Source organism: Macaca mulatta, chromosome 17 (genome assembly GCF_049350105.2).
Source record: "Macaca mulatta isolate MMU2019108-1 chromosome 17, T2T-MMU8v2.0, whole genome shotgun sequence".
NCBI classification, from domain to species: Eukaryota; Metazoa; Chordata; class Mammalia; order Primates; family Cercopithecidae; genus Macaca; species Macaca mulatta.
The window spans coordinates 105,672,719-105,699,404 of record NC_133422.1 but is presented as its reverse complement, the minus strand read 5'-3'; the positions used below and the strand labels follow the sequence as shown (position 1 = coordinate 105,699,404).

Genomic DNA, 26,686 nt, shown 5'->3' with positions numbered 1-26,686 from the left:
TAGGAGCTCTGGCCCTTCTCCTGGGGGTCCCTGGCAGGAGTAGTCCCCAGGGCCCCATCCTCTTCCCAGCTGCAACCTGAACTGCTTCCCTTCCTTCATTCCCTATCCCACCACCCTCAGCAGGGCCAGTCCCGAAACCTCACACCCATACCCTACTGAGTCACAGCGGCTTCCCAAACCAGAGACCCAGGTGACCCCTAACGTCTCTGACGAGCATCCAGTCCACCAATAACCTGGCACTTTTTTCAGGCTGGATCATGATTGTTTTCAGGGAAGGGGGCAGGGTTGAGGGCTTCAGCAAAAGGGCCCACAAAGGTAGATGTGTTCCACCCAGTAACTAGCTCTCCAGTGACTGAGGAGTCATCAGGGGAGCCACAGGCAGCAAAGACCCAACTGTCCAGGAAGTGTGGCTGCTGGGAGGCCAGGAAGCGTGGCTGCTGGGAGGCCAGGAAGCGTGGCTGCTGGGAGGCCAGGAAGCGTGACTGCTGGGAGGCCAGGAAGCGTGACTGCTGGGAGGCCGCTCCATGCGCCACTTCCTCCTACGGACGAAAGCTCTGAAGTAGGCGTGCCTTCAACAAACCTGGGGCTTTAAGTGTTATTTTGTGGGGGCATCCATTCTGCCTCATCTCTGCAAGGGATGGTCTGGGCCACACTGGAAACATCTGCCAGGTAGGGCCACCGAGCCCCATCTGCACAGCTCTATCATGACCACCATGCGGCCAGGGTGCACAGAGAGTACCCAGGTGCACTCTATGAAATACCGGCTCTCTGGCCCTTTACAAAAAGTGTGCGGACACCTGATCTACACCAATACAAGAGCCCGATTGGCCTAAAGCCAGTGAGGTGCCCGTGAGAAGAAAGGGGCTAACAGCAGGCCCATAACTTCCCCCCGCAGGAAGCCCTAGAGCAGTGCAGACCCTGGGCCAAGCCCATCAGCAGCTAACAAGGTTGACCAGGCAGAAAGCGGATGAGGGGCTTCCAGAGGCTCATGCAAACTGATTTCTCATCTATATACTCCTTGGAGCAGGATGTGTCTGGTCTATCTGGATTGTTTATTATCCTTTTTCAAAGCTGCAATGCGTGGACATAAGGGCCACAGTTGCTGGGTAGAATGCACATTTTCGAAGTGAGAAAATGCAGCCTCCAAGATCCGTGGGCTGCCCTGGGCCAGCCTGGGGTGCCTGTGAGCATCCGTCGGCCACTCTGGGACTGAGCGCACTGCCTTGCATGAGGGGCTCTCAGGAAGCTACGGCCTACGCTTTGGGGCCTCTCAGATCCAGATCCAAATGCTGCTCCTCCCTTGCAGCATGACCAAGTCCTAGCAAAGCCAAATGCCAGAGTCTTGAACCGCCTGTGTCCGTGTGGCAGCCCACTCTTGGTGAAAGTGCAGCCTGCCTTCTGGAAAGTACCCATGGCAGCCCTGCAGCCTCCCCACACAACCATGACCACCCTGCGACAACACCACCTTGAGCCCGTGCTGTGAGCCCCCATGGTGTTAATATTAGTGACAAGCAGTGCCATTAAAAACTGAAAGTTCCGGCTCCCACTCTCCTACCCCACAGGCTTTCTCTCTCCTAAGATAAAAATATAGCAATGGATAAGCAACATCGGACGAGAAGCAATTTTCAAAATACCTTTATTTTTTTCTCATTGGGTGGTCATTCCATCACACTGTTAACAGTGCACCTGCTGTACCATTTCATTTGGATAATTCTGCCAATCTCCACTTCTTCATGCGTTTCAGTCAGTCCTCAGTTTCTTCGGTTTCTGCTATTGTCACTGTTACTAGATTTTTAGAAAAGAAGAATTGTTTTTTCAAATGGAATATTCAGCAGTCCCAAAAAGATTTCATCAGGGTCTTTGAACCCATCTACAAGGTGTCCGATTGTCAATGATTGACTCAAAAGCCAGTTTTGGGGACGGCCATATGCTGCCCCGTGTTTCTCCGTGCATTCCAGGGAAGAAGCATCTTTTTAAGACAGTAAAACACTCTTCCTTCCACATCATCTCGCACACAGGAGGCTCCCTTAACCCGGCAAACATCTGTCCTGCAGGAAAGCCTCATTCGCACAGACGCAGACTCGGTTAGGGGCCAGGCATTCCAGATCTGAAATCAAGCGTGGGTCGCCCTCTTACCCTGCCTCCTGCTTTTCCTGATGGTCCCTGTAAAGCCAAGTCTACTTGGTAACAATGGATAAGTCCAGGCCATTCGTATTCCTGTGCAAACATCTCTGAAGATAAGGATTACCATTTGAGATGTTTCTTTCTCTAACCTGGCAGGATGCTGATCTAGGAAAAGCAACCAGCAACCTCCCAGGGCCCTCAAAGCAGGTAAACCAACATACAAGCAACTTTCCTTCCTGGAAACCGAGGCAGGCATAGAGTGATCATCCACCTCTCCAATCATGACCACCACGCGGCCAGGGTGCACAGAGTACCCACGGCAGCCCTGCAGCCTCCCCTCACAACCACGACCACCATGCGGCCAGGGTGCCACAGAGAGTGCCCACGGCAGCCCTGCAGCTTCCCCTCACAACCACGACCACCATGCGGCCAAGGTGCCACAGAGAGTGCCCACGGCAGCCCTGCAGCCTCCCCTCACAACCACGACCACCATGCGGCCAGGGAGCCACAGAGAGTGCCCACGGCAGCCCTGCAGCCTCCCCTCAAAACCACAACCACCACAACCACCACGCGGCCAGGGTGCACAGAGAGTACCCACAGCAACCTGGCAGCCTCCCTGCAGGAAGTCACCTGATCAAATGCGCAGGTTCTTCGGGACTCTCGCCCCCTCCCCAGGAGCCTCCCACACTAACACGGAGGGCCCCGCCAGAGGGTGAAATGACAGAGAGGCAGCAGGGGACGGGAAGGGGGAGGACAACACTCACAGAGGGAAATCTGCAAACCTGAACCTCCAGTGTTGGGTACATTCGAATTTTGAACAAACTGCAACACTGATCGCTGAGGTTGAAGGGCCTGTGTAGATGCCGAGCCCCTTTCCAGGGAAGGTCTCCCGAGGGAACAGAACCACGCCCTCAACCTTAAGCTGAGGATCATTCCAGAAGCTTCTCACCATCATCCTTGTCCGCGTCACTCTTCATTGAGGGCCGAGCACCCGGAGGCCCAGGACTCGGAGGCTTCAGCCCTAATTTGCTGCTGGATGAGGCCACCTTCGCCTTTTTGCTGGACTTGTGTGGCAGCGCGACATCCGTAGGGACGGCCCTTTGTCTCCTGCTCTCCCGAACGACTCTAATGGGAAGAGGGTTTTATCACAGTCAGGGAAGTTACAGATGGAAACTCTCCAGGTCCCCCCTCCTGCCTGCCAGGACATCCCTCTGAAAACATAGGTTCCTGACCATGCATACTTATTTTTTAAGGTAAGTGCTTTGCTGTAATAGTTCTCATTTTTGTTTCTTTCTCTCTCTCTCTCTCTCTCTCTTATTTTTATTATTTATTTATTTATTTGTTTGAGACAGTTTTGCTCTGTCATCCAGGCTGGAGTGCAATGGCACAAACACGACTCACTGCAGCCTCCACCTCCTGGGCTCAAGTGATCCTCCCACCTCAGCCTCCCAAAGTGCTGGGAGATTACAAGCATGAGCCACCACATCCAGCCTCATTTTAGTTTCTCGTGCAGGCTCCAAACAGATGATCGTATGAGGCAGCTAAACTCCCAAAAACAGCTCCGGGCGGGGGAAGGTGTGTGTTGCACTCCAGGCTACTGCCGGTTCATCCTCATGATTAACACACATAAGACAGCATATAGCACCACTCATGGTAGGAAAATGGCTTTACTCATTCCCTGACAAAGACACTGGAATAATTTCAGGGGCTTGTACGCACGACACAGAGTGGGCTCATGGCAAAGGTGACTGGCCGGGGCGTGAGATGCTGGATTCCAGCCCTGCCCTGGGGACAGCTACCTGCTGCCTTGGCCCCCAAGTTCTGCATTTCCTCACCATTAAAATGAGAGGGAGTAGACTCATCTCTGAGACGTCTCCAAACCCTGACACCCTGCAATGAGGACGAAGGCCACAGGCCAAGAGGTGCAGGCAGCCTTGGCTTCAGGGGCTCTGGAACAACTGGGAGTCTGAGTTAGAGCTGCACTGCCCCATCCATCAGCCTTGGGACCCCCTCGATACTGCTGCGTCAATCATCCCAATCTGGGGACAGGAAGAGCACTTACATCGTCAGTGGCTGCGAGGGCTGAATAGGCTGAGCAAAGCACTTAGAGTCTTAGGTGCTCACTAAATGTGGGTTAGGATTGTCATCAAGAAGCACTCTGGAGATCAGTGGGGTCCTCCCTACCTGGCCAGTTCCCATTCCCAGGCTCACAGAGAGCTGTTCTCAGTTACCCCAGCAGCACCAAGCCCAAAGGAGCCCAGTCGGGCGGGAGGCTGCGGCCAGGAGACGTGAGCCCCCTCCTCCCCACCCTCCTGATGAAGAACAAAGGGGCCAACCTGTAGATGATGGTGATGACGAAGGCCCCAGCGACGATCACAATCAAGGCGGAGAACACGTGGACGTAAACTGAAAAATGGTGGGATTCGAAGTCATTTCGATCCAGGTAAATAGAAAAGGAAGAAGAAGAAGAAAAGGCAACCCTCCCAGAGTGGGGTGTGGGCCCTCCTGGCACTGCTGCCCATGGTCAGCCCTCCTCGCCCACCCTCCCCAGCGTCTCCTGGAGACAGCTCTGTGGACATCTCCAAAGGCCGCTGCAGGCAGATGAGGGCTCCCTGTGAAAGGCAGCTCCAGGTGGTGGTCAGTGCCACCCAGAAGACACCTTGTGACCGCCCTGACCCCCGGGAGGGTGTGGAGAGATGGCGCTGGCTCCTGTCCCCCGGGGGTGCGTGGAGAGATGGCGCTGGCTCCTGTCCCCCGGGGGTGCGTGGAGAGATGGCGCTGGCTCCTGTCCCCTGGGGGTGCGTGGAGAGATGGCGCTGGCTCCTGTCCCCCGGGGGTGCGTGGAGAGATGGCGCTGGCTCCTGACCCCTGGAGGGGCATGGACAGATGGCACTGGCTCCTGAGCCCTGGGGGTGCATTGAGAGATGGCGCTGGCTCCTGACCCCGGGGGGTGCGTGGAGAGATGGCGCTGGCTCCTGACCCCTGGAGGGGCATGGACAGATGGCACTGGCTCCTGAGCCCTGGGGGTGCATTGAGAGATGGCGCTGGCTCCTGACCCCCGGGGGTGCGTGGACAGATGGCACTGGCTCCTGACCCCCGGGGGTGCATTGAGAGATAGATGGTGCTGGCCCCTCTGTTCCTGCTGTGCTCCCTGGAAATGGCTCCTCAATGCCCAAGTCAATTCCTCCCCTAAACTGAATACAAAGAAAACACTTATTGGATCATAGACAAATCCCACTGGTCTTGACTGGGCTTCTTTGTATTAAAAGAGGCTCCTGTTAGGCTGGGCGCGGAGGCTCATTGTAATCCCAGCACTGTAATCCCAGCACTTTGGGAGGCCGAGACGGGCGGATCACGAGGTCAGGAGATCGAGACCATCCTGGCTAACACCATGAAACCCCATCTCTACTAAAAATACAAAAATTAGCCAGGTGTGGTGGTGGGCGCCTGTAGTCCCAGCTACTCGGGAGGCTGAGGCAGGAGAACGGCGTGAACCTGGGAGGCGGAGCTTGCAGTGAGCCGAGATGTGCCACTGCACTCCAGCCTGGGGGACAGAGCGAGACTCCATCTCAAAAAAAAAAAAAAAAAAAAAAAGAGTCTCCTGCAATCCCCAAGTTTCCTGTGCCTTCTCCAACCCACCCTCAGCAAAAGTCGAGCCTCCCCAGGTGGCCGTGAGGGGCAGCCCCACCACCCTGGGTTTCCCTGCGTGAGTGTACTCCCAGCCTCTCCAAGGCAGGGGTAACTGGGAGGAGGAACTGCTCAGCCCCCTCTTGAGCCTCTTTCTGGGGGGCTGCCCACTGCTCAGCAGGCAGGGCCCTCTCTGTGCAAGAGGCCTGCGGGGCGCAGCACTGCCCAGCACTGAGGGCTGATGTCTGGATCTCCGTTGGCTCATTGGTTCAGGACTTGGCCCCCTCAAGTCCTAATATTTGTACATGAGCATCACTCCTCTCAGAGTCCTTGGTCAAATAATATCCTCATCTACTGTTTGTTCTTCTACATTCCTTCCATTGGGTTGATGTGAGGAATTTTTTAATGAATGCAAGTAAAGTTCTTAAGTGCTTGACTAATCACATATACACAGTAATTCTTATTGTTGTTATTATTATCAATATTAGTCTTTTCTCTAATTGCTTTCTTACTCTCTCAAAGAAACTGGCTGACTTGCAAATGCCTAGTGCAGGTGACATGATTTCCCTCCATTCCCGCACCTCCCCCTCCTGCTAAACCACTCCCAAGAGTTGTGAAGCAGTAACAACACCATCAGATGTAATTTTTCTGGATGGTGTGTGAGTTTGCCAAGGATGCTGTAAGAAAGCACCATGCAATGGGGGACTTAACACAATAGAAATGGATCATCTCACGGTTCTGGAGGCCAGAAGTCCAAGAACAAAGCGTCTGCTGGGCCGTGTTCTTTTCAAAGGCTCCTGGGAAGGGTCCTCCCTGGCCTCTTCCTAGCATCACAGCAGTCTCTGCCCCTATTGTCACATGGCTGTCTTTCCTCTGTGTTTCTGTCTCTGTGTCTCTTCTCTTTACAAGGACACCAGTCATTTTGGATAGAGGGCTCACTCTACTCCATTGTGATCTCATCTTACCTAATTACACCTGCAAAGACCCTTTTTCTAAATCAGGTCACATTCACAGGTACCAGGGATCTGAACTTCAACACATGCATTGGGTGTACCCAATTCAACCCACCCCAGAAGCGAGGCCACAGGTGCAGAAAAAGTGGCCTCCTGGGCACACGAGCCAGCTTCTGACGGGATCCGTACTCCCTGGACTCATCGCAGGGCCACCAGCAATGGGTGAGGTGCCCAGGATTCTTTCCATGGGGACTGAAGTCAGAAAACTGAGAGGGGGTTGAAGCCAGCTCGTGAGGGTAACCCAGATCTTTGATTTTCCTCATACCGAGGTGACCTCGGTAAGGAACGGTGAAGTACACAATGGGCGCTCGATGAGAATTTCTCACGGAGAGGCTGGAGGAAGGGAGTGAGGCTTGGGGTTGCAAGCTGTCAGATAACAGGCATGTGCACGTACCGAGGAGCACACTGGGAAACCGCATGTCGAAGGTTCTCCCAATCAACTGGCTTATTTCTTTAAATGAGGACTGTCCCGTGGAAACTTGCTTACCTGAGGAGGGGAAACAGTGGGGCAGACTCACCTCCAAATATCCGGGGCTACCATAACCAGCTTCCAGGATGGCCTCCGGATTCTCACCTCTTGGTATTTATACCCCAGATAGATGTTCCCACACTGAACAGTGCTGATCCCTGGAGCCAAAGGAGATGCCAGAGTCTAACCCCCGAGGCCAGGTGAAGAAGACATTGCGCTTCTGCCCTGATCTCTCTTGGGCCACTGCTCTGGGAAAGACTGCAGCCCTCATGGTGAGGAGAAGAGGCCTCCTACAACACCTGGTACCAACTTCCAGCAAAGTGAGTCATCTTCCTGTAACATCTGGTATCAACCTCCCAGCAAAGTGAGTCATCTTCCTGTAACATCTGGTATCAACTTCCCAGCAAAGTGAGTCATCTTCCTGTAACATCTGGTACCAATTCCAGCAAAGTGAGTCATCTTCCTGTAACATCTGGTACCAACTTCCCAGCAAAGTGAGTCATCTTCCTGTAACATCTGGTATCAACTTCCCAGCAAAGTGAGTCATCTTCCTGTAACATCTGGTACCAATTCCAGCAAAGTGAGTCATCTTCCTGTAACATCTGGTACCAACTTCCCAGCAAAGTGAGTCATCCTCCTACAACATCTGGTACCAACTTCCTAGCAAAGTGAGTCATCTTCCTGTAACATCTGGTACCAATTCCAGCAAAGTGAGTCATCTTCCTGTAACATCTGGTACCAACTTCCCAGCAAAGTGAGTCATCTTCCTGTAACATCTGGTACCAATTCCAGCAAAGTGAGTCATCTTCCTGTAACATCTGGTACCAACTTCCCAGCAAAGTGAGTCATCCTCCTACAACATCTGGTACCAACTTCCAGCAAAGTGAGTCATCTTCCTGTAACATCTGGTATCAACTTCCCAGCAAAGTGAGTCATCCTCCTACAACATCTGGTACCAACTTCCAGCAAAGTGAGTCATCCTCCTACAACATCTGGTACCAACTTCCAGCAAAGTGAGTCATCTTCCTGTAACATCTGGTACCAACTTCCCAGCAAAGTGAGTCATCTTCCTGTAACATCTGGTACCAACTTCCCAGCAAAGTGAGTCATCTTCCTGTAACATCTGGTATCAACTTCCTAGCAAAGTGAGTCATCTTCCTGTAACATCTGGTATCAACTTCCAGCAAAGTGAGTCATCTTCCTGTAACATCTGGTATCAACGTCCCAGCAAAGTGAGTCATCTTCCTGTAACATCTGGTATCAACTTCCCAGCAAAGTGAGTCATCTTCCTGTATGAGTGAGTCATCTTCCTGTAACATCTGGTATCAACTTCCCAGCAAAGTGCATCATCCTCCTACAACATCTGGTATCAACTTCCCAGCAAAGAGAGTCATCCTCCTACAACATCTGGTATCAACTTCCCAGCAAAGTGAGTCATCTTCCTGTAACATCTGGTATCAACCTCCCAGCAAAGTGAGTCATCTTCCTGTAACATCTGGTATCAACCTCCCAGCAAAGTGAGTCATCTTCCTGTAACATCTGGTATCAACTTCCCAGCAAAGTGAGTCATCTTCCTGTAACATCTGGTACCAATTCCAGCAAAGTGAGTCATCTTCCTGTAACATCTGGTACCAACTTCCCAGCAAAGTGAGTCATCCTCCTACAACATCTGGTATCAACTTCCCAGCAAAGAGAGTCATCCTCCTACAACATCTGGTATCAACTTCCCAGCAAAGTGAGTCATCTTCCTGTAACATCTGGTATCAACCTCCCAGCAAAGTGAGTCATCTTCCTGTAACATCTGGTATCAACTTCCCAGCAAAGTGAGTCATCTTCCTGTAACATCTGGTATCAACCTCCCAGCAAAGTGAGTCATCCTCCTACAACATCTGGTATCAACTTCCCAGCAAAGTGAGTCATCTTCCTGTAACATCTGGTACCAATCCCAGCAAAGTGAGTCATCTTCCTGTAACATCTGGTACCAACTTCCCAGCAAAGTGAGTCATCTTCCTGTAACATCTGGTATCAACTTCCCAGCAAAGTGAGTCATCTTCCTGTAACATCTGGTATCAACCTCCCAGCAAAGTGAGTCATCCTCCTACAACATCTGGTATCAACTTCCCAGCAAAGTGAGTCATCTTCCTGTAACATCTGGTACCAATTCCAGCAAAGTGAGTCATCTTCCTGTAACATCTGGTACCAACTTCCCAGCAAAGTGAGTCATCTTCCTGTAACATCTGGTATCAACTTCCCAGCAAAGTGAGTCATCCTCCTACAACATCTGGTACCAACTTCCAGCAAAGTGAGTCATCTTCCTGTAACATCTGGTACCAACTTCCCAGCAAAGTGAGTCATCTTCCTGTAACATCTGGTATCAATTTCCCAGCAAAGTGAGTCATCTTCCTGTAACATCTGGTATCAACTTCCCAGCAAAGTGAGTCATCTTCCTGTAACATCTGGTATCAACTTCCAGCAAAGTGAGTCATCTGAGACAGCAAGACTTCAGGTGACTGCAGCCTCACTTGGTATCTTGACCACAATCTCACGAGACACTCAAACCCAACCATCCAGCAAAACCTCTAAGTTGCTTTAAGCCACAAAGTTTTGGGGTAATTTGTCACACAGCAATAGAGGATGGATCTGAGAGGTGGCCTAGAGATTGCCCAGAGAATCTGCACTTAAATGCTGTTCAACAAACAGAATTGATTGAATCGAAATGCACAAATAAAGTGAAAGGGTGAATTAAGAGCGTTCATGAGGCAAGAAGGTAACCCTGAAATTCCTGAACTCCAGGAAATGTTTTATTCCTTAGTATGACTTTGTGTCTTAGCTCATGGAATAAATTCAAAATTATATGAGTGAAGTCCTGTTGAAGAGACACACATATGTAGTCAGTGTTTTAGTATTCCACTGTCAGTATATCTCCCATATCTTCATATGTGCTCACGTTCTTCGTCATTGATGCCAAGCTCCTAAAGATGGAAACTCAACCTCAATGATGTGCTCTGTACAGTGTCTGTCTAGCAACACTATTTATTACAGACCATGTCTTTGGCTTATCATGAACCACAAAGTCTGGTTTATCTTTCAGAAACAGCAGCAATTGAAGAAAGGATTATTGTCTTTAAGAAACGTCTTGGTAAATGTTCCCAAAATATAGTTAAACAAAAGTTTTGAAATCATCTCAGCAAGTCCCATGAAGAAACTGAAGTCAGATACTTAGAAGAAATGACATGTTAAATAACATACCCTAAATCAAGACCGAAGAATGAAGGCAAGTCTTTCTCTTTGAATTCCCAATTCTTTCTGAAAGATCTAATGCTAATTCCCCAATTCATATTCTTAATAATACAGATTATGCCATAACACAATGTGCACTTCAAACCAGCCAATTTAAGAAGTTGGTGAAAGGTTTTCATAACATGGAATTATGTGCACAAAGAGCTCATAATACCCTGTCACTGACTACTACAACTTGCACAGTACAAAGGTTCATTCGTCATTTTGAATGAGAAAGATGTCAAAGAAATGAAAAGTAATGTGAGGGCACAGTGAGAGCCCCAAGGCAGGGCCCACTGCCCAGGCTCTTCCTACAGGCCCGAAAGAAGTCAAGAGTCAAAAAAAGCACAGCCACACAACACAGCTATTAAAGTTAGAATGATGGAAAGAACTTAATGGCTGCTTCCATGCAAAAATGATATACTCCCTTGCAAAACAGCGAGCCCTCTCCAAGTCAAAAACATTCTTGAGGGCCTGTGTTCTCTTCTGGGTTTCTTGTAACACCAGTCATGAGTCTGCTATAGGGATTAAGACTCACTTTAAAAATGGATGACAGGCATGCGGCGACTGTTCTAACTAAAGCCATGTGCGACATACATGCCAACATTTACAAACAGGCCAGCACCTGCACGGTACTGATGAAAAGGTGCTCAGAGGATGGGAGAGATGGCAAAAGCAGCAGCAGTAGCAGCTTGGACGTGCGTTCCCTTCCTAGCTGTGATCTTCCTGGAGTGATGCATTTACACCACGTTACACGGTTGGATCTCTGCTTCATTGGGATGTGAGAAAATTGGGATCATTAATTATTATATGGAGAAGACTGAAAGAATAAACTTAAATACCTTTTGGATGCTAATGTTTGCCACTTTTAGGAGACTTAAATGGTAAACTTCTCAGAAAAACTAAGTGGTATAAGTGCCTTGGAATCTGGAGTTCTGTAAGAAGTCCAACTCTATGATGGAAATGAACTGAGTGCGACTGTGAGCATCTGCTGCTCTCTGCATATGCAATGTGAGCAGCAAGCCCCAATTTCACAAAACAAAAACAAAATGATGACAAGTGCCAGTGCAGCAAATCACGGCCAAGTGAGCACCCACTGCCATGAGCTTGGCTTCAGGAGTACTGCCACATGCCCCAGAGGATGAGCTGCTGGAATGAAGCTGTATGAGAGGCTGTTCCACACCGGAAGGCCTGGAACCCAAAAAGATCTTCTCAAGTAAGATTCTGGCTAAAGGGCATGGGTTTTACAATGAGACAGGTAAGTCAGGTGAAGGATAATGGATTCCTTCAGGAAAAAGCACTACCTGTTGTTGTAACTCTCATTAACTGGTTATGTACAACTGGACTAGGGCTTCAGTAAAGCCCATAATTAACTTTCAAGATGATATCAGCAAAAATGGCAAAGCAAGGACCCCCCCACCCACCCCGCCAATTTCTTCCCCCATAAAAACAATGAGAACACTGGTAAAAATCATCAGATGAAAGTTTTTCAGAAGTCTGGAAATTAACCAAAAGCTTGTGGAAATCTGTTTATTTGAGGCAAACAGCTGAATCTCAGTAAAAGAGCAAGCTTGGGCTTTTTATCTAGCCTTGTTCCCATCTCTCCTGCCCACCCTCCAGCTCCATGGTAGCTTGAAAATCAGCAGTCTGTAATCATGGTAAATCCAGCAGCCTGGCAGCCACTGCAGGGGGCAGAACAGGGTGGGAGTTCCTTCAAAGCCCCATTGCCAGAGAGTTGTCATGATTTGATCTGTCTGGTGCTTCCTTGGAATATCATCTTTATTTGATCTGAGCTCATTCGGTGAGAACAGCTTTTTCCCCAGGCATTTGTTATAAATAATCAGAATCAATTGAATATCGTTTTACTGGCTAAAGTGGTGGGTAGCAGTTGGGGGAAAACAAGAGGCTAACCAACAAGCTTAACATGAAAATCTGGGAAATGAGATGTGCATAGAGAGCTTTGAAATGCTCTGACACATTCCTGGGAATCTAGAGGGTCATGGACATGTCCAGTGCTGTGGGCTTTGCAAGGAAAGACCTATGGTGGCCCTGGGACCTCACCTCTGGCTGACTTAAGGATCTGCATAAGCAGGAAGTGAAGGCTAAGGCAGAGCTAGAAATATTCTGAGTTTGTTGAAGGTGTGCCTCAGCATGCACACAGAACTCCTCTGCAAAGTCTGAGAGGCTTGTGTTTCCAGGCATCTAAGAAAATTTTTGTCTGGTCATTAGCTAACTAGTAGCTACTCAAGAAGAGTTTTTAGTGGTCACACACCATAAAGAATAAAGACTTTACTGATTTAGTTCAGGAAAGTCATCAAACAACCACAACAACAAACAGCAGCAACAATAAAACCTGGGGAGGTGAAAGAACCCGATTCTCAGAGGTGCTATATTATCTGACCTAAAATGTCCTATTTTCAAGAAAGAAAAATGTTAAACATACAAAGAAATGAGAAAGTATGGCCATACACATTAAAAATGCCATTAATAGAAATCATCACTGAGGAAGCACAGACGTTGGACTTACTTGACAAAGACTGTAAATCAAATATTTTAAGCATATTCAAAGAACTAGAAGAAATCATGTCTAAAGAGCTAAATAAAAGTATAAGAATAATATTTCATTGATACGATTTGGCTCTGTGACCCACTCAAATCTCATCTGGAATTGTAATCCTCACATGTCAAGGGAGGGACCTGGTCGGAGGTGGTTGGCTCATGGGGGCAGTTTACTCCATGATAATCTCATGATAGTGAGTGAGTTCTCATGAGATCCGATGGTTGAAAAGTGTTTGGCAGTTACCTCCCCACAACCATGCTGCCATGTAAGACATGTCTTGCGTCCCCTTTGCCTTCTGGCATGATTGTAAGTTTCCTGAGGCCTCCCCAGCCATGCAGAACTGTGAGTCAATTAAACCTCTTTCCTTTATAAATTACCCAGTCTTAGGTAGTTCTTTATAGCAGTGTAAAAATGACTAATGCATTCATGAAATAGAAAATATCAATAGAAATATAGACATTATTACGAAAAGACCAAAAGAAATTATAGCGTTGAGAGTACAATAATAGAAATGAAAATTCACTGGAGATGCTCAACAGCAGATTTGAGCAGGCAAAAGAATCGGTAAACTTGAAGATAGGTCAATGAGATTATCCAGTTTAAGTAACAGAAAGAAAATATAACCAAGAAAAATTAATACAGCCTTAGAGGTCTGTGGGATACCATAAAGTCTACCAAATACACGTAATGAAAGTCCAGAGGCAGAGAAGAAAGATAAAAGAACAGAAAGAATATTTGAAGAAATAATGGTAAAAACTTCTTAAGTTTGGTTAACATTAATCTACACATCCAAGAAGCTCAGTGAACTCTGAGTAGGATAAACTCAGAGAGATCCATACCCAGACACCTGGCAAACTGCAAAAGACAAAGAATCTTGAAAACAGCATGAGAGAAGTGACACATTATATACAAAGGAGCCTTAAAATTTACAGCAGTTTCTCATCAGAAACCATGCAGGCCAGAAGGCAATGAGAAAAAACATTCAAAGGGCTGTCAGGAAGCCTATCAACCAGCAATTTTATATACAGCAACTCTATGCTTCAAAAATGAAGGGTAAATTAAGACCTTCCAGATAAACAAAGTCAGGATATTCATCACTGGCAAAACTTCTTTATAAGAAATACCAAAGGGAGTCCTTTAGGATGAAATGAAAGAAGAGTAGACAGTAAGTCAAATTCACATGAAGTAATAAAAGTCACCATTAAGGTGCTCAATAGATGCAGAAAAAGAATTTGAAAAAAAAATCCAACACCCTTTCATGATAAAAACACTCAACAAAGCAGGAAGAAGAGGAAGCTTTCTCAACTTGTGTGTTTCCAAGTTGTTTCTTGCATTTACTATTAATAGATACATGGCATCTAGTAAAACCCACAGTCACCACTGTATTTAATGGTGAAACATTGAAAGTTTCTCCTTAAGATCAGGAAAAAGACAAAGCTTCTGCCATTCCTAATTCTATTGATCATTGTACTGGAGGTTTTAGTCAGAAACTAGGCAAGAAAATGAACTAAAAGGCATTCAGATTAGGAAAAAAGAAGTAAAACTATATTTTCAGATGCCATGATCTTATATGCAAAAAATCCTAAGGAATCAACCAGAAAACTAATAGAGTAAGCAAGTTCAACAAGGTTGCCATATACAAAATCAGCATACAAAAATCAATTACATTTCTATATGCTGGCAATAGACAATCTTAAAATGAAGAAAACAATTCAATTTATAATAACATTAAAAAGAATAAAATACTTTGGAATAAATTTAAAGAAGCTCAAGATCAGTACCCTGAAAAGTATAAAATATTGAAAAAAATTAAAGACTGAAATAAATAGACTACTCCTGTTCATGGACCAGAACACTTAATATCATGTTCAGATGGTAATACTTCCCAAATTACATACAGAGTCAACACAACCCCAATCAAACTGCCAAAGGACCTCTTTTCTGCAGAAACTGATGAGCTAAATTCGGTATGGAAATACAAGGGACCCATAATCACCAAAATAATCTTGTAAAAGAAGAACAAAGTTGAAGCACTCACAAATTCTGATTTCAAAATTTATTGCAAAGCTACAGTAATCAAAACTGGTACTGGCTAAGGATAGACATATAGATGAACAGAATAGAATTGAGAATCTAGAAGTAAACTCACTTTTATGGGCAACTGATTCTCAACAACGGTGTCAATTTAATGGGAAAAAAAGAATCTTCTCAACAAATGATGCTGGGACAACTGAATATCCATATGCAAAATAATGAAGTTGGAAACCTTCTTTGCACCAGATACAAAAGTTAACTCAAAAAGGATCGAAAGACCAAAATATAAGAGTTATAAGTATAAAACTCCTAGAAGATATTACAGGTATAAATCTTTGCAGCCTTGGATTAGGCAATGGTTTCTTAGATGTGACACCAAAGCACAAGCAACAAAAGGAAAAATGGAGAAAATGGACAGAAACTCAATAAAAATAAAAGACATAAGAGAATAATAGAAAGTATTTGCAAGTCATATTTCTAATAAGAGTTTAATATCCAGAATACATAAAGAGCTCATACAACTCCATAATAAAAAGACAACCCAATTTAAAACCGGACAAAGGACTTGAATAGACTTTTCTTCCAGAGAAGATATCCAAATAGTCCCCCCAAAAAAAATGCAATGATGGTGAACATCATTATTCATTAGAATAATACGAATCAAAACCACAATGAGATACAACTTCACATCCATTACAATGGCTATAAACAAAAGGACAACAACAAGTGTTGGTGAGAATGTGGAGAAACTGGAACTCTCATATGCTACTAATTGGCCTGGAAAATGGTCTAGCCACCTTGCAAAACAGTTGGGAAGTTCCTTAAAAATTTAAGCATAGAGTTAATATATGATCCAGCAATTCCACTCCTAGAAATATACCCAAGAAAATAAAAATCATGTTTGCACAAAAACCTATATACAAATGTTCAGAGCAGCATCATTTATAATAGCCAAAAAGTGGAAACAATCCAAATGTCTATAAATTGATAGATGAGTCAACAAAATGTGGCACATCCATACAGTGGACAATTACTCAACGATAAAGAGAAATGAAGTACTGATAGCTGCTAAAACATGAACGAACCTTGAGAACTATGTAAGTGAAAGAACAAGTCACGTGGTTCCATTTATATGAAATGTCCATAATACGGACGTCCATAGAGAGATGAGTAGCTGCCAGGGGCCAGAGAGAGGGAAGGATGGGACGTGACTGCTGATGGGCATGAGGTTTCTTTCTGACATGGTGCAAATGTTCTGGAGTTAATGGCGATGACCGCACCACTGTGAGTATACTAAAAGCCACTGAATTGTATACTTTAAAAGGTGAATTTTATGGTATAGTATCTTAGTAAAAATAATAAATGAAGCAATTTCCAACTGATTTCATCTGGAGTCAGAGGAAGGTGTGGGATCCCGGGAATCCCAGAGGCTCCTGGAAGTGGAGGCTGGGACAGCAAGGGGTCTGGTCCTGAGTCTCTAAAGCCAAGATCTGCAGGAGCCGTCGTCCTCAGAAAACCTTCCCAACTATCAGTGGTATCCATTGTGACCTCTCGTTTGCCTCTGAGGAGCCAAAATTCATCTTGTTTTGATGAGGTGCCAAATCTTCACTACGAAGCAAGACAGACATCCTCCCTGGAGCAAGCCAGAATCCCATCAGCACTTTCTTTCTTGACTGATTTTGTGCCCAGAATATCCCTTTCATCTCAGAAGAGCTGGCTTAAAGCTTTATGTCTGTGGGACTGGGCAGTCCCCATGTAATCAAACGGTCTAGCCTGAAAATGAATTTTAAAACTTTTTTTCCTTTTTCTCTTGTTCCCCTAGTCTCACAATGCAGAAAGCTTACTGCGGAAAACTTTTGTTCTCCTTAGTCTTAAAATACAGCCTTGAAATGTACTTTCTTTTCAATACCACGGTCTCCCTTTCTCACCACGCACCCCCTAGCCCCATGCACATTCTATCTAACTATGTGCTGGTATTTAATTATGGGCTTACTTACAAGTTCTAGGGGCTCATCTTGAGATAGACCAAGCGTAGAGACCCAGCTGCAAAATGCCAGAGATCCCCTGAAGGTGGTGAATCTACAACCATCCATCAAGATGACGCCACCCCACGCTCCAGGTGGGCCACAGCTTGAGACAGCCACCGGAACGAGACCCTCAGATCTTGAGTAGCACCCCTCCACGTGCCTCCCATTCTGAGTTCCTCTTTTTAAGCCCCTCTCCCGAGCCTAAAGTTGGAAGCGCAAGTCAGCCACTTCCCCACTGCTAGCTTTGGAAATAAAGTCACTCTCCCTTCATTTGTTATGGGTTTTGCAAGCGGTGAGCAGCCGAGCTCACGCTTGGTTCCATCAGCAGGGCACTACTCAGAAATTTCCATCAGTCACTCATTCCCATCAGTCACTAACGTTTCCTGACTTTCTAAGCCCTACTAGGTACAGGGAATGAAGAGGACCTGGTGCCTGGTCTCTGAGGGCTCAGTCTAGCGGGAAATGCAGGAGAAAGAAGTAAAAGGAAGAAGAAATGGCCCTGAGCTGCACAAAGCCAGGGGCCTTTACTCACTTTGGGGTGCTGGGGGTGGAGAAAAGAGTGGCCTAGGACAGGGAGGGTTTGGAACTCATCTCCAAGGAAGCCTAAAGCCGTGAGAGATCATCGGCCACATCCAGCATCTCCATCGTCAAGGGCTGCACTGTTCCCTCCCAAGAGCACACTGTGCAGGCCGATCCCCTCTATGCTGCTGTCCGCCCCTCCCCACGCAGCACAAAGAGCCCCTTTACCCTCATTTCCAAGAGGGGCCTCCACAGGACAAGGAAGGAAACACATGAAGCTTCCTGTGGGCCTTGATGAGAGTTTGGACATGAGAAGACCTCAGCAGCGCAGAAGGCCAGCGTGCCCACAGGCGAGAATATGCCGAGGAGGTGGGGCCCAATGCCCTTCATGTGCACGCCATTCTGGTTTCTTAACTTCCTCCCACCTCCCTTTGAACACATTTTACAACTAGCCACGGTCCTCTGAAGGGCGCGCCTCCCTCCGGAAGCCTTCATGGGGATGGGGAGTGGCAGCGCCTCCAGCCCCCACACCCCACACACTGGGTGTCTATTGTCCTCACTTCACCCCCGTGCTGCTTGAGGGGCTCGAGGGGCTACCAGCAGATCTTCATGTGTGGTCTGGCTTCTAGTCCAACGTTGAAGCCACCCACGGAGTCCCCAGTCAGGGCCAAGCGTCTCTGCTGTCCTCACAGAGCCCGTGGTGGACAAGGTCCACTCCACCCTGATGGGCTCACCCCACACCTCGCCACTGGCTCGGGCCCTGCCACCACCACATGTTTCTGCAGCACTGTTTCCTCAAATCCAGCCTCTGCAACCACCCAGAATGGCCAAATTCCTCCACGAAGGGGGTCTGCATCCGTCCCCGTCCATGCCCTGCCCAGCCCATCTGGAAATGGAACTCCTCTGGTGGCTTACTTCACATTCACAGGCCCTCCAGCTCAGACCCCACTCAGAGTCGACTGCCCCCACTAAGACGGAGCAGAAGAGTGTGGCCAGAGAACAATACAAAGGTGTTTCCAGCAAACAGAGACCCCGGGGAAGGGAGACAGGCATGGCGGCGGTCAGCATGGTCACCAGCTCCCTCAGCTTCCGCCGTGGGGTGGCCGGGATGCCTACTCACTGGGAACTGCTTTCTCGTAGCAGACGCCTTTGTAGAAGCAGCACCCGAGCTCCTTGCATCGGTCCCTGGAGACGTTGTAGTCACAAATGTCATGCAGAGGAATGTCACACACTGCAAAAGCACAGACACACACATGTGTCACCCCCGAATACAAAGCAACCCCGCTCTCCGCTAAAGAACCTGGAAAGCGGTGTGGGGAGCAGCTGTGGGTTTGTGTTGTGGTTTTGTTTTTTTCTAAATTATGCATCATGCAAATCTTTATTTGAAACTAAGATCCAGAATGAATTAAATTTCTGAGCAAAATAATGTCAAGTTAATTACATAGAATAATGCAGGGCCCTCTAACGATTAGGAGATAATACGTTTCCGTGCAGCAGCGCCAGGCACGGCGCACGACAGAGCCCACAGAAGGCGCGGGGCTCACACAATGGGTACTTGGGAGTTCGGGAGGGAACGTGTAATTATTTCACACTTAAGCGTACGGGAGTTAGAATTAGCAGCATGGGCTGAGGATTATTTCAGAATTTTAAAACTTGAATCAAAAGGACAGAAAGTTTAATGCCGGTTTTGACCCAAAGGGGAGACAATGAGTGTGTGGTGCGCCCTGGGAGGCAAAGGAAGCAGGGCGGGGACCGCTCCTGGCAGACGACCCTTTCCAGCAGAGTTCAGCAGCCTCACACATGTTCAGCCCCAAGGGATGCAGCTCCCTTCATCGGCTGTGGGCCCCTGAGGGACTGGGCTGGATGATGAAGGGGGTTCCTGCAGGTGAGGACCCAGAGTGCCCACAGAGACCTTTGCTGGGTGGACTGCAGTACCACAAAGCCGGGCTCCGTGCCCCAGGCCAAGGCTGACCCAAGCCACTGGGGGCCTTCCCCGGCACCTCTGTAAATTGTTCCTCCAGGACAGGGGCCGAGAGGGGAGCTGCCCAGCCTTCCTGACCCTTGAGGAACCTCATTTGTGCTCCTTGGGGTTGATTTAGTCTTTCAGGTTCTCCTTCCCAAGACACCCCCATTCCAGGTTTGCAAAAGCCGCGGCTGCAGCCCTCGCCCTCTGTCAGAAGCGTCCTGGACACGGGAGCCCTGCCGAGGCGATGCCCCACCTGCCAAGGTAGAGTGCACAGGGCAGGCCAAAGTCACCGGCTGCTGCCACCCTCTCCTCCCTCAGTTGCATGGGGCGGCTGTGTGTGGTTTGCGCTGACCTCCCACGTGGGGAGCAGTCGGGGGAGGCCGGGAGAGGCCCCACAGCAGCAGGCAGGTCCTACAGAGCCAGGCTCAGAGGGGCCTGCGATGGGTGACTGGTCTCGGGCTGTGGCTGGACAGATGGTCTCCCACGCTCTCTGCAGCAGCCCATGTGTCTACAGCGGGTGACTAGGAGGGCTTTGCTCCCAGGGCGTCCAGGTGCCACGGCCTTTTTCCTGGGGTGCGATTCCAGGATGGACACAGTGCCAGAACCTCACAGACACCACCCACCGGCAGCTCCCGGAGAATTCAGAGTCCACCACTGCCTCCGCTTTCTGACGCGGATGATGACAGCAACGGCACAGCAAACACCCGCCAGCGCCAGGCTCGCGCTGCCCACAGTCTCCTCCACGCCACCAGACACGCGCCAGCGCCAGGCTCGCACTGCCCACAGTCTCCTCCACGCCACCAGACACCCGCCAGCGCCAGGCTCGCGCTGCCCACAGTCTCCTCCACGCCACCAGACACCCGCCAGCGCCAGGCTCGCGCTGCCCACAGTCTCCTCCACCCCACCAGACACCCGCCAGCGCCAGGCTCGCGTCGCCCACAGTCTCCTCCACCCCACCAGACACCCGCCAGCGCCAGGCTCGCGTCGCCCACAGTCTCCTCCACCCCACCAGACACCCGCCAGCGCCAGGCTCGCGTCGCCCACAGTCTCCTCCACCCCACCAGACACCCGCCAGCACCCGGTTCAGGATACTGCAGGCTCTTCCACCCCATCAGACACCAGCCAGTGCCCAGCTCGTGATGCCCGAAGGCCCTTACACCCCATCTGGGAAGATCCAGATGAAACCCAAGATCCCACGAGCTTGGACGCAGCGGAGCCGGGATCCACAGTGACCTCTGGCTTCAGGGTCCTGCTCTCACCACGGTGCCCAGCACCCTCCCCACCGTCCCCAGACGTGGGAGAAGCAGCCCCAGCAGCACAGGGACGTCTGCTCACAAAGCCAAGAGAACAAAGGTTTCTAAAGACTTGCGGTGACAGCGGATGTTTAATTTCAGCAAACAGCCTGGGCAGGAAATATGCCACTGAACGAGGCATTATATTTATTCATAAAGTGATTTGTTTTCTTCAATATCACTCCACAAACGTTCATACGTTATTTCTCATTTTAAAAATTCAGTCCCCATCGCATCTGACCGCCCAGCTGTCAAATCCGGTCAGTCCTCCCCGCCTCCTCCCCGCGTCCCGTTTTCCCTCCACACCCACCGTTATTTTCCCACATGCACCTCCACGACGTCACCATGCATTTTTAAAATCCACTAGCCCCTGAAAAGTCTCTCACACATTTCCGTTCCTAGCCTGGCCCTCCACCCTCCTCCACAACCCATAACAGGCTTTGAGGTTGGAGTGAGCTGAGGCTTTTTGGGCAGGGACCAGGTCGCAGCCACCAAGGGGACCAAGATGCGCTTTCCACATGTTGGGGGGTCGGCAGGGCTGACACAGCTGCCAAAGGGGCCGAGGTGAGCTCTCCATGCGGTTGGGGGTCGGCAGGGCTGATGCAGCTCCCTGCTCCCTCTAGAAACATCACTGGCAGCTCGCCCACTGCACAGGTACTGGACGCCCAGCCACTGGCACCAGCAGTGGTGTCTCCAGCAGGCCCTCCACGCCCCCCCGCGCCATAGCCAGGGCAACTTGAGCCGGGGGCTCACTGCCTGGCTCTCTCCCTGTGCTCTCCCAGAGTCATGACGGCGCGACTGGGAAGGAGGAAAGGAGCCATCGGCTGGGCCGGGCTGTGGGGACCGGGAGGCGCTGCCTCAGGATGGCAGGGCAACCGCGTTCCTCCTGATCTACTGAAATGAGACTGGGGTTAAATCAATCAATCTAAAGTGAGCAGAGGGCTTCCTGGGAGAAGCCATCCCGGCTCAGGGGGGCCAGGTGAGATGGGGGCCCGTGGAGTGAAGTTTCAAAGCTCGTCCCACGAGTCTGTCCCGTCACCCCATCTGCATGGAGAGCAAGCCCAGGAAAGTCACTGCTCCCCAGGGACAGTGGGGCTGCCATTCACTCCCTCGCTCATCCCACTTCCCACCGGCCACCACCTGGGGCTTCTAACACGCCCACGCCCGCGCAGCGGTCAATGTTCTGTTGTTTCTCTAAGGCTATGGAAAGTCTTTTCACTCCGCATTTTGCTGCTTCTGCAGCAGGAGAGGAAGGTTCAGGAGGGGCATGGTGCCCAGAGAGGTGCAGATCTGAGGCCAAGGCTTGCCAACCCAGGCAGCGAGGCGTCATTATTTTTAACATGACTGATGATCCAGGCAGCGAGGCATCATCATTTTTAACATGACTGATGATCCAGGCAGCGAGGCATCACCATTTGTAATGTGGCTGATGATCCAGGCTGCGAGGCGTCGCCATTTGTAATGTGGCTGATGATCCAGGCTGCAAGGCATCGCCATTTGTAATGTGGCTGATGATCCAGGCAGGGAGGCGTCACCATTTTAAATGTGGCTGACAATTCCGTGGCGTTTCTACTTCCTGTGCTCCATCCGCCTCCCTTCCCCTCTCTCTGTGAAATGCACACTTGCAGGAATTCTTCCTAGGGAAGGAGCCAAGTCCAGAGACTCTCAGGGCAGCGCCAAGTCCTCGATCTAACTCCCCATCGGAGTCCCTCTGCCACCTGGTTTCCCGAAGAGGCAGTCGGTTAGCAGGGGACAGACCATGGTAGCCTCCTGGAGAAGCAGCCGGCAGACTCAGCAGCCATGCCCTCATGGCACCATGGAGGCTTCCAGCACTCCTGAGGCTCAGCCTCCCTGCTGGGAGCTGCTCCCCTAGAAAGGCAGGCATCGGGCTGGCCTCCAGGGAACACCTCCAAGCCACACTGCCCGGTGACCCAGTAGAATGTCCCAGCTCCGGGTTCCTGGCAGCGTGGCCACGGACAGCAAGACCCAACCACAGACAGGTTTCCAAAGACAGTCCAGGCGGGAAGAAAACACAAGATTCTGAGTACAGTGGTGACAGGAAATGTGGCGTGGGAACTCCAGAGACACGCATGCGGTCACGACTGCCACCAGCACCCAGGACCTTCAGCAGGCCCGGCCTGCACACCCCTTTCTGTCTGCGAGCTGTGACACCACCCAGAATCTGGCTGCATGTGTCTCCACAGCAGATGTCATAAACAACGTAAAAATCTCTGAAACTGGAGACCCATTTTCTTGACACCGAGCTTGAAGCTGCGTATCAAGTTATCTTAGGACAGAAGACGCCAGTTCTCCCGGAGTTTGAGCATCAGAACACGGAAGGAGAGGTGAGGAGGAGGAGAAGGAGGAGGAGGAAGCTGGGCAGGGATCACAGCAGGTTCAGGGAGCTGACGTGGTGTGTGCAGAGGCTCATGTGTGTAGCGGTTCCTGTCTGGAGCGCGTGTGAACCATGGATGGGGATCTGGGGCATGCAGGGCCACGGATATGTCCACAGACTCCTGAGGAGAAGCCAATGGCTTCGAGTCCCCGCTCTTTCATAAAAGTCATTCAGAGAAGAACACACAGCGGTGTAGAAAGTGTATCACAGTTTAAAAGTGCTTTCGCGGAAACTATTTAGGGAGGGAGATGACATTAACCTTTAGGCAGCAGTTGACAGCAGGTGAGGCTGCATCACCCCAGTAAGGCAGAGCCTCCAGCCAGGGATGAGCGGTCCCGCACACACCTCTTCCCCAGGGACCGCGTGTCATCCTCCCATCCTCATTTCCACTCCTTCACCCCCAGGTCGCCCGCTGTCCAGGGCCATGAACATGGTGCCCCGGGAGCCAGCCTCAGGCCCTCACCTGCTATGGGGCTGTCTGGAGGCCTAGCTGCCTCCTGTCCAGGATGAGCGAGTGTGGACATGGGGAAGCCCAGCAGGGCTGCAGGGAAGGGGAGGCATGCAGGGCTCTGCAGCCACATGGGGAGAGGCTGTGGAGCGGGTGGGCTTGGAGGCCAGAGTCTGCACCGCACCCGACCACACAGCCTCTTCCACATCTGCAAAGTTGTGCAGAGAAGGACAGGAGGAATTCCTCTGGGCTGCTTCTTGGGCTCAGACCCAGGGGTGGGCGGCAGAGAGGGCCTGAGCAGCAGGGCCATGGCCGGCCACTGTAGCTAAAGGTTCCAGCTCCCCACTTGCCCGCTGAGGCCACCAGTGGCGCAGACATCTGAGCCAGCTCCAGGCCAGGACAACGCCGGCCTTGTCATTTCACAGCTTCCCTACACCCCTAAAGGAACAGAAACAGTCACAAAACAGCCACGCCACAGTCTGCAAAGGATGATAAGGACACGCTTATCATCCTGCATTAACCTGCATGCATCCTTTTATTAACCCTGCATGCGTCCTTCAGTCACGAGGACAGGCTGTGTGGGGAGCACACAGGAGTGTCACATGCAGATGCCAGATGCTGGGGCCTGGGCATGGCCATGGCAAGGTGAGAGGACTCCAGCCCAGGGTCACCTTGGGCTGTGCCTTGGGTGACCTGGCACACCTGAGATGACCCCCACCAGCCCCATGCTCCCTGAGAAGGGGCGTCAGCCTCCAGCAGCCCCTGGCAGCCCCTCAGAGACGGGGTAGCCAGGCCCAGGAGCAGCAGCTTGTACCCACAACAGCTGCAATGCTTGCAGCCCTGAAGCAGAGACCAGGAGGGTGACCCCAAGGGCCTGAAAGAGGGACTGCTTTCTCCTCCTGTGCTTGCCCTGCCTACGGGGCCATCTTGCCAGAAGATGAGAGGGGCCACCCCAGCCGGCCACAAGAACATCCGCTCCCTCGGGTGCCCCAGGCGCAGGCCTCCCACTCTGCCCTGGGAGCATCTGGATCAGGAACTGCAAAGACCCCTCTTGTGGACACCCCTCTTCCTGTCCAAAGAGGCAGCTGCCCCCCGGGTGTGACAAAGCCTGGTGGCTGGGTGGCCTTGGAAAGCCTCACAGGCTGGCAGATGCCACACATTCCTGGCACCTGGGCTGCCCTCTCCCTCCGAGAGCTGCAGGGCCGGGTGCTGCTGTGGGCAGGTGCTCAGCGGCTGCCAGCATCTTGGCCAGCCTGAGAGGCGCTCCCTAGCCTACCCTCCCAGCAGAGGTAATAATCCCAAATAAGCTACTTTGTTTTTTTTTTCTTCCATTTTCTCGGTTTGTTTTTGAGACGGAGTCTCGCTTTGTTGCCCAGGCTGGAGTGCGGTGGCACAATCTCAGCTCACTGCAACCTCTGCCTCCCAGGTTCAAGTGATTCTGCTGCCTTAGCCTTCCGAGTAGCTGGGACTACAGGCACCCGCCACCATGCCTGGCTAATTTTTGTATTTTTAGTAGAGACAGGGTTTCACCACGCTGGCCAGGCTGGTCTGGAACTCCTGACCTCAGGTGATCCACCCGCCTTGGCTTATCAAAGTGCTGGGACTACAGGCCACCACACCCGATCAATTTTCTTTTTTTTTCTTTTTTTAAAATTATTATTATAATAAAAGCATCTCATGAATACAAGCTCAATTGAGAAAAAAACGTTCAAGTTGCAGGTAAACCTGAGCCACAGAAGGTGGCATCTCCCACCTCTCTTGGGGAGGCGCGAACTTCCAGAATCTTCCTCTTCCTGACTGTAAGTCACTGTCACCATCCCCCCCAATCTATGCACACTAACAGCACATGTGGGATAAGTCACATCCCACACTGGTGGTTCCTTCCAGCCCCAGTGGTGAGTGTCTGCCTTTGGGTCAGTCTCCTGGGTGGGGAAAGGGAAGGGGGAGCTTCTTCATTGCTGATAAATATTTTTCCTTAATAAAAAAGTCACTCCTACAATAAAAGTTACCAAGTTAGTTGAAGTGGATCTTCAGCACCTCATGGACGGAATGCCTTTGACCCGTGAACCCCCTGGAAATAGTTCAATGCGCTTCTTCAGCTAGAAAACCTCCGATTCAGGTGTATTTTGTAATACAATTTTCAAAAATGAAGACTTCACGGCGTTTCCCCAGGTTATTTTCTGAACGCGCATTTTTCTGCCTTTCCCTCCTAACCAGGCCTGGGACCGGGACCCCCCGTCCGCGCCAGGGGCTGAAACGGCTCCTCCCCGCGCCGCCCGCACCGCGCGCCTTCCCTCCTCACCTGTGAATTGCTTCAGGAGGTGCGGCGGCGACTTCTTCACTTCCGGCACGTATTTCATTGCCGCGGCCACGGGCAGGTGACGGGGCCGAGCACACCGGCGCACGGGGCGGTCAGACGGGGCCGAGCATACCCGGCGCACGGGGCGGTCAGACGGGGCCGAGCACACCCGGCGCACGGGGCGGTCAGACGGGGCCGAGCACACCCGGGGCACGGGGCGGTCAGACCGGGCCGAGCACACCCGGCGCACGGGGCGGTCAGACGGGGCCGAGCACACCCGGCGCACGGGGCGGTCAGACGGGGCCGAGCACACCCGGGGCACGGGGCGGTCAGACGGGGCCGAGCACACCCGGCGCACGGGGCGGTCCGCGCGGGCGGGGTCCGGGACGTCCGGGGCGCGGGCGGCTCGCACCAGGAGGGGGCGTTCGTCGACTCACCTGCGCCCCGCGTCCCAGGCGAGTCCCTGCAGCCACCCGGGCCTCTCAGTCCCACTCCACGTGGGAAACACCTTTTAGGTTAAACAACCGACTGCCGCTCACTGTGAGCTGTGGGACCAGACTGGGCACACCCCACCCCGCCCGCGCTGACATCACACAGCCCCGTGAGGTCACGTGGGCGTCACACAGGCCCTCGG

At 50.8% G+C, this 26,686-nt stretch overlaps 1 protein-coding gene across 4 annotated transcripts; it reads right to left on the bottom strand.

Moving 5' to 3' along the window:
• Positions 1-1,635: 1,635 nt before the first annotated feature.
• On the bottom strand, positions 1,636-26,476 carry TEX29 (testis expressed 29). Of its 4 annotated transcripts, XM_077974058.1 has the most exons (6): positions 26,056-26,254; positions 18,773-18,883; positions 4,461-4,530; positions 3,074-3,249; positions 2,137-2,231; positions 1,636-1,785 (listed from the first exon to the last, which is right to left on the bottom strand). In XM_077974058.1, exons 1-6 carry the CDS (start codon positions 26,111-26,113, stop codon positions 1,783-1,785), a joined length of 513 nt encoding a protein of 170 aa, XP_077830184.1. In that variant the 5' UTR covers positions 26,114-26,254; the 3' UTR covers positions 1,636-1,782. The 4 variants fall into 4 exon arrangements, with proteins under 4 accessions (XP_077830184.1, XP_001086375.2, XP_077830186.1 ...); XM_001086375.5 differs by lacking the exon at positions 2,137-2,231 and having other exon boundaries at positions 26,056-26,330; XM_077974060.1 differs by lacking the exon at positions 1,636-1,785 and having other exon boundaries at positions 1,936-2,231; positions 26,056-26,476.
• Between the last annotated feature and the right edge of the window lie 210 nt (positions 26,477-26,686).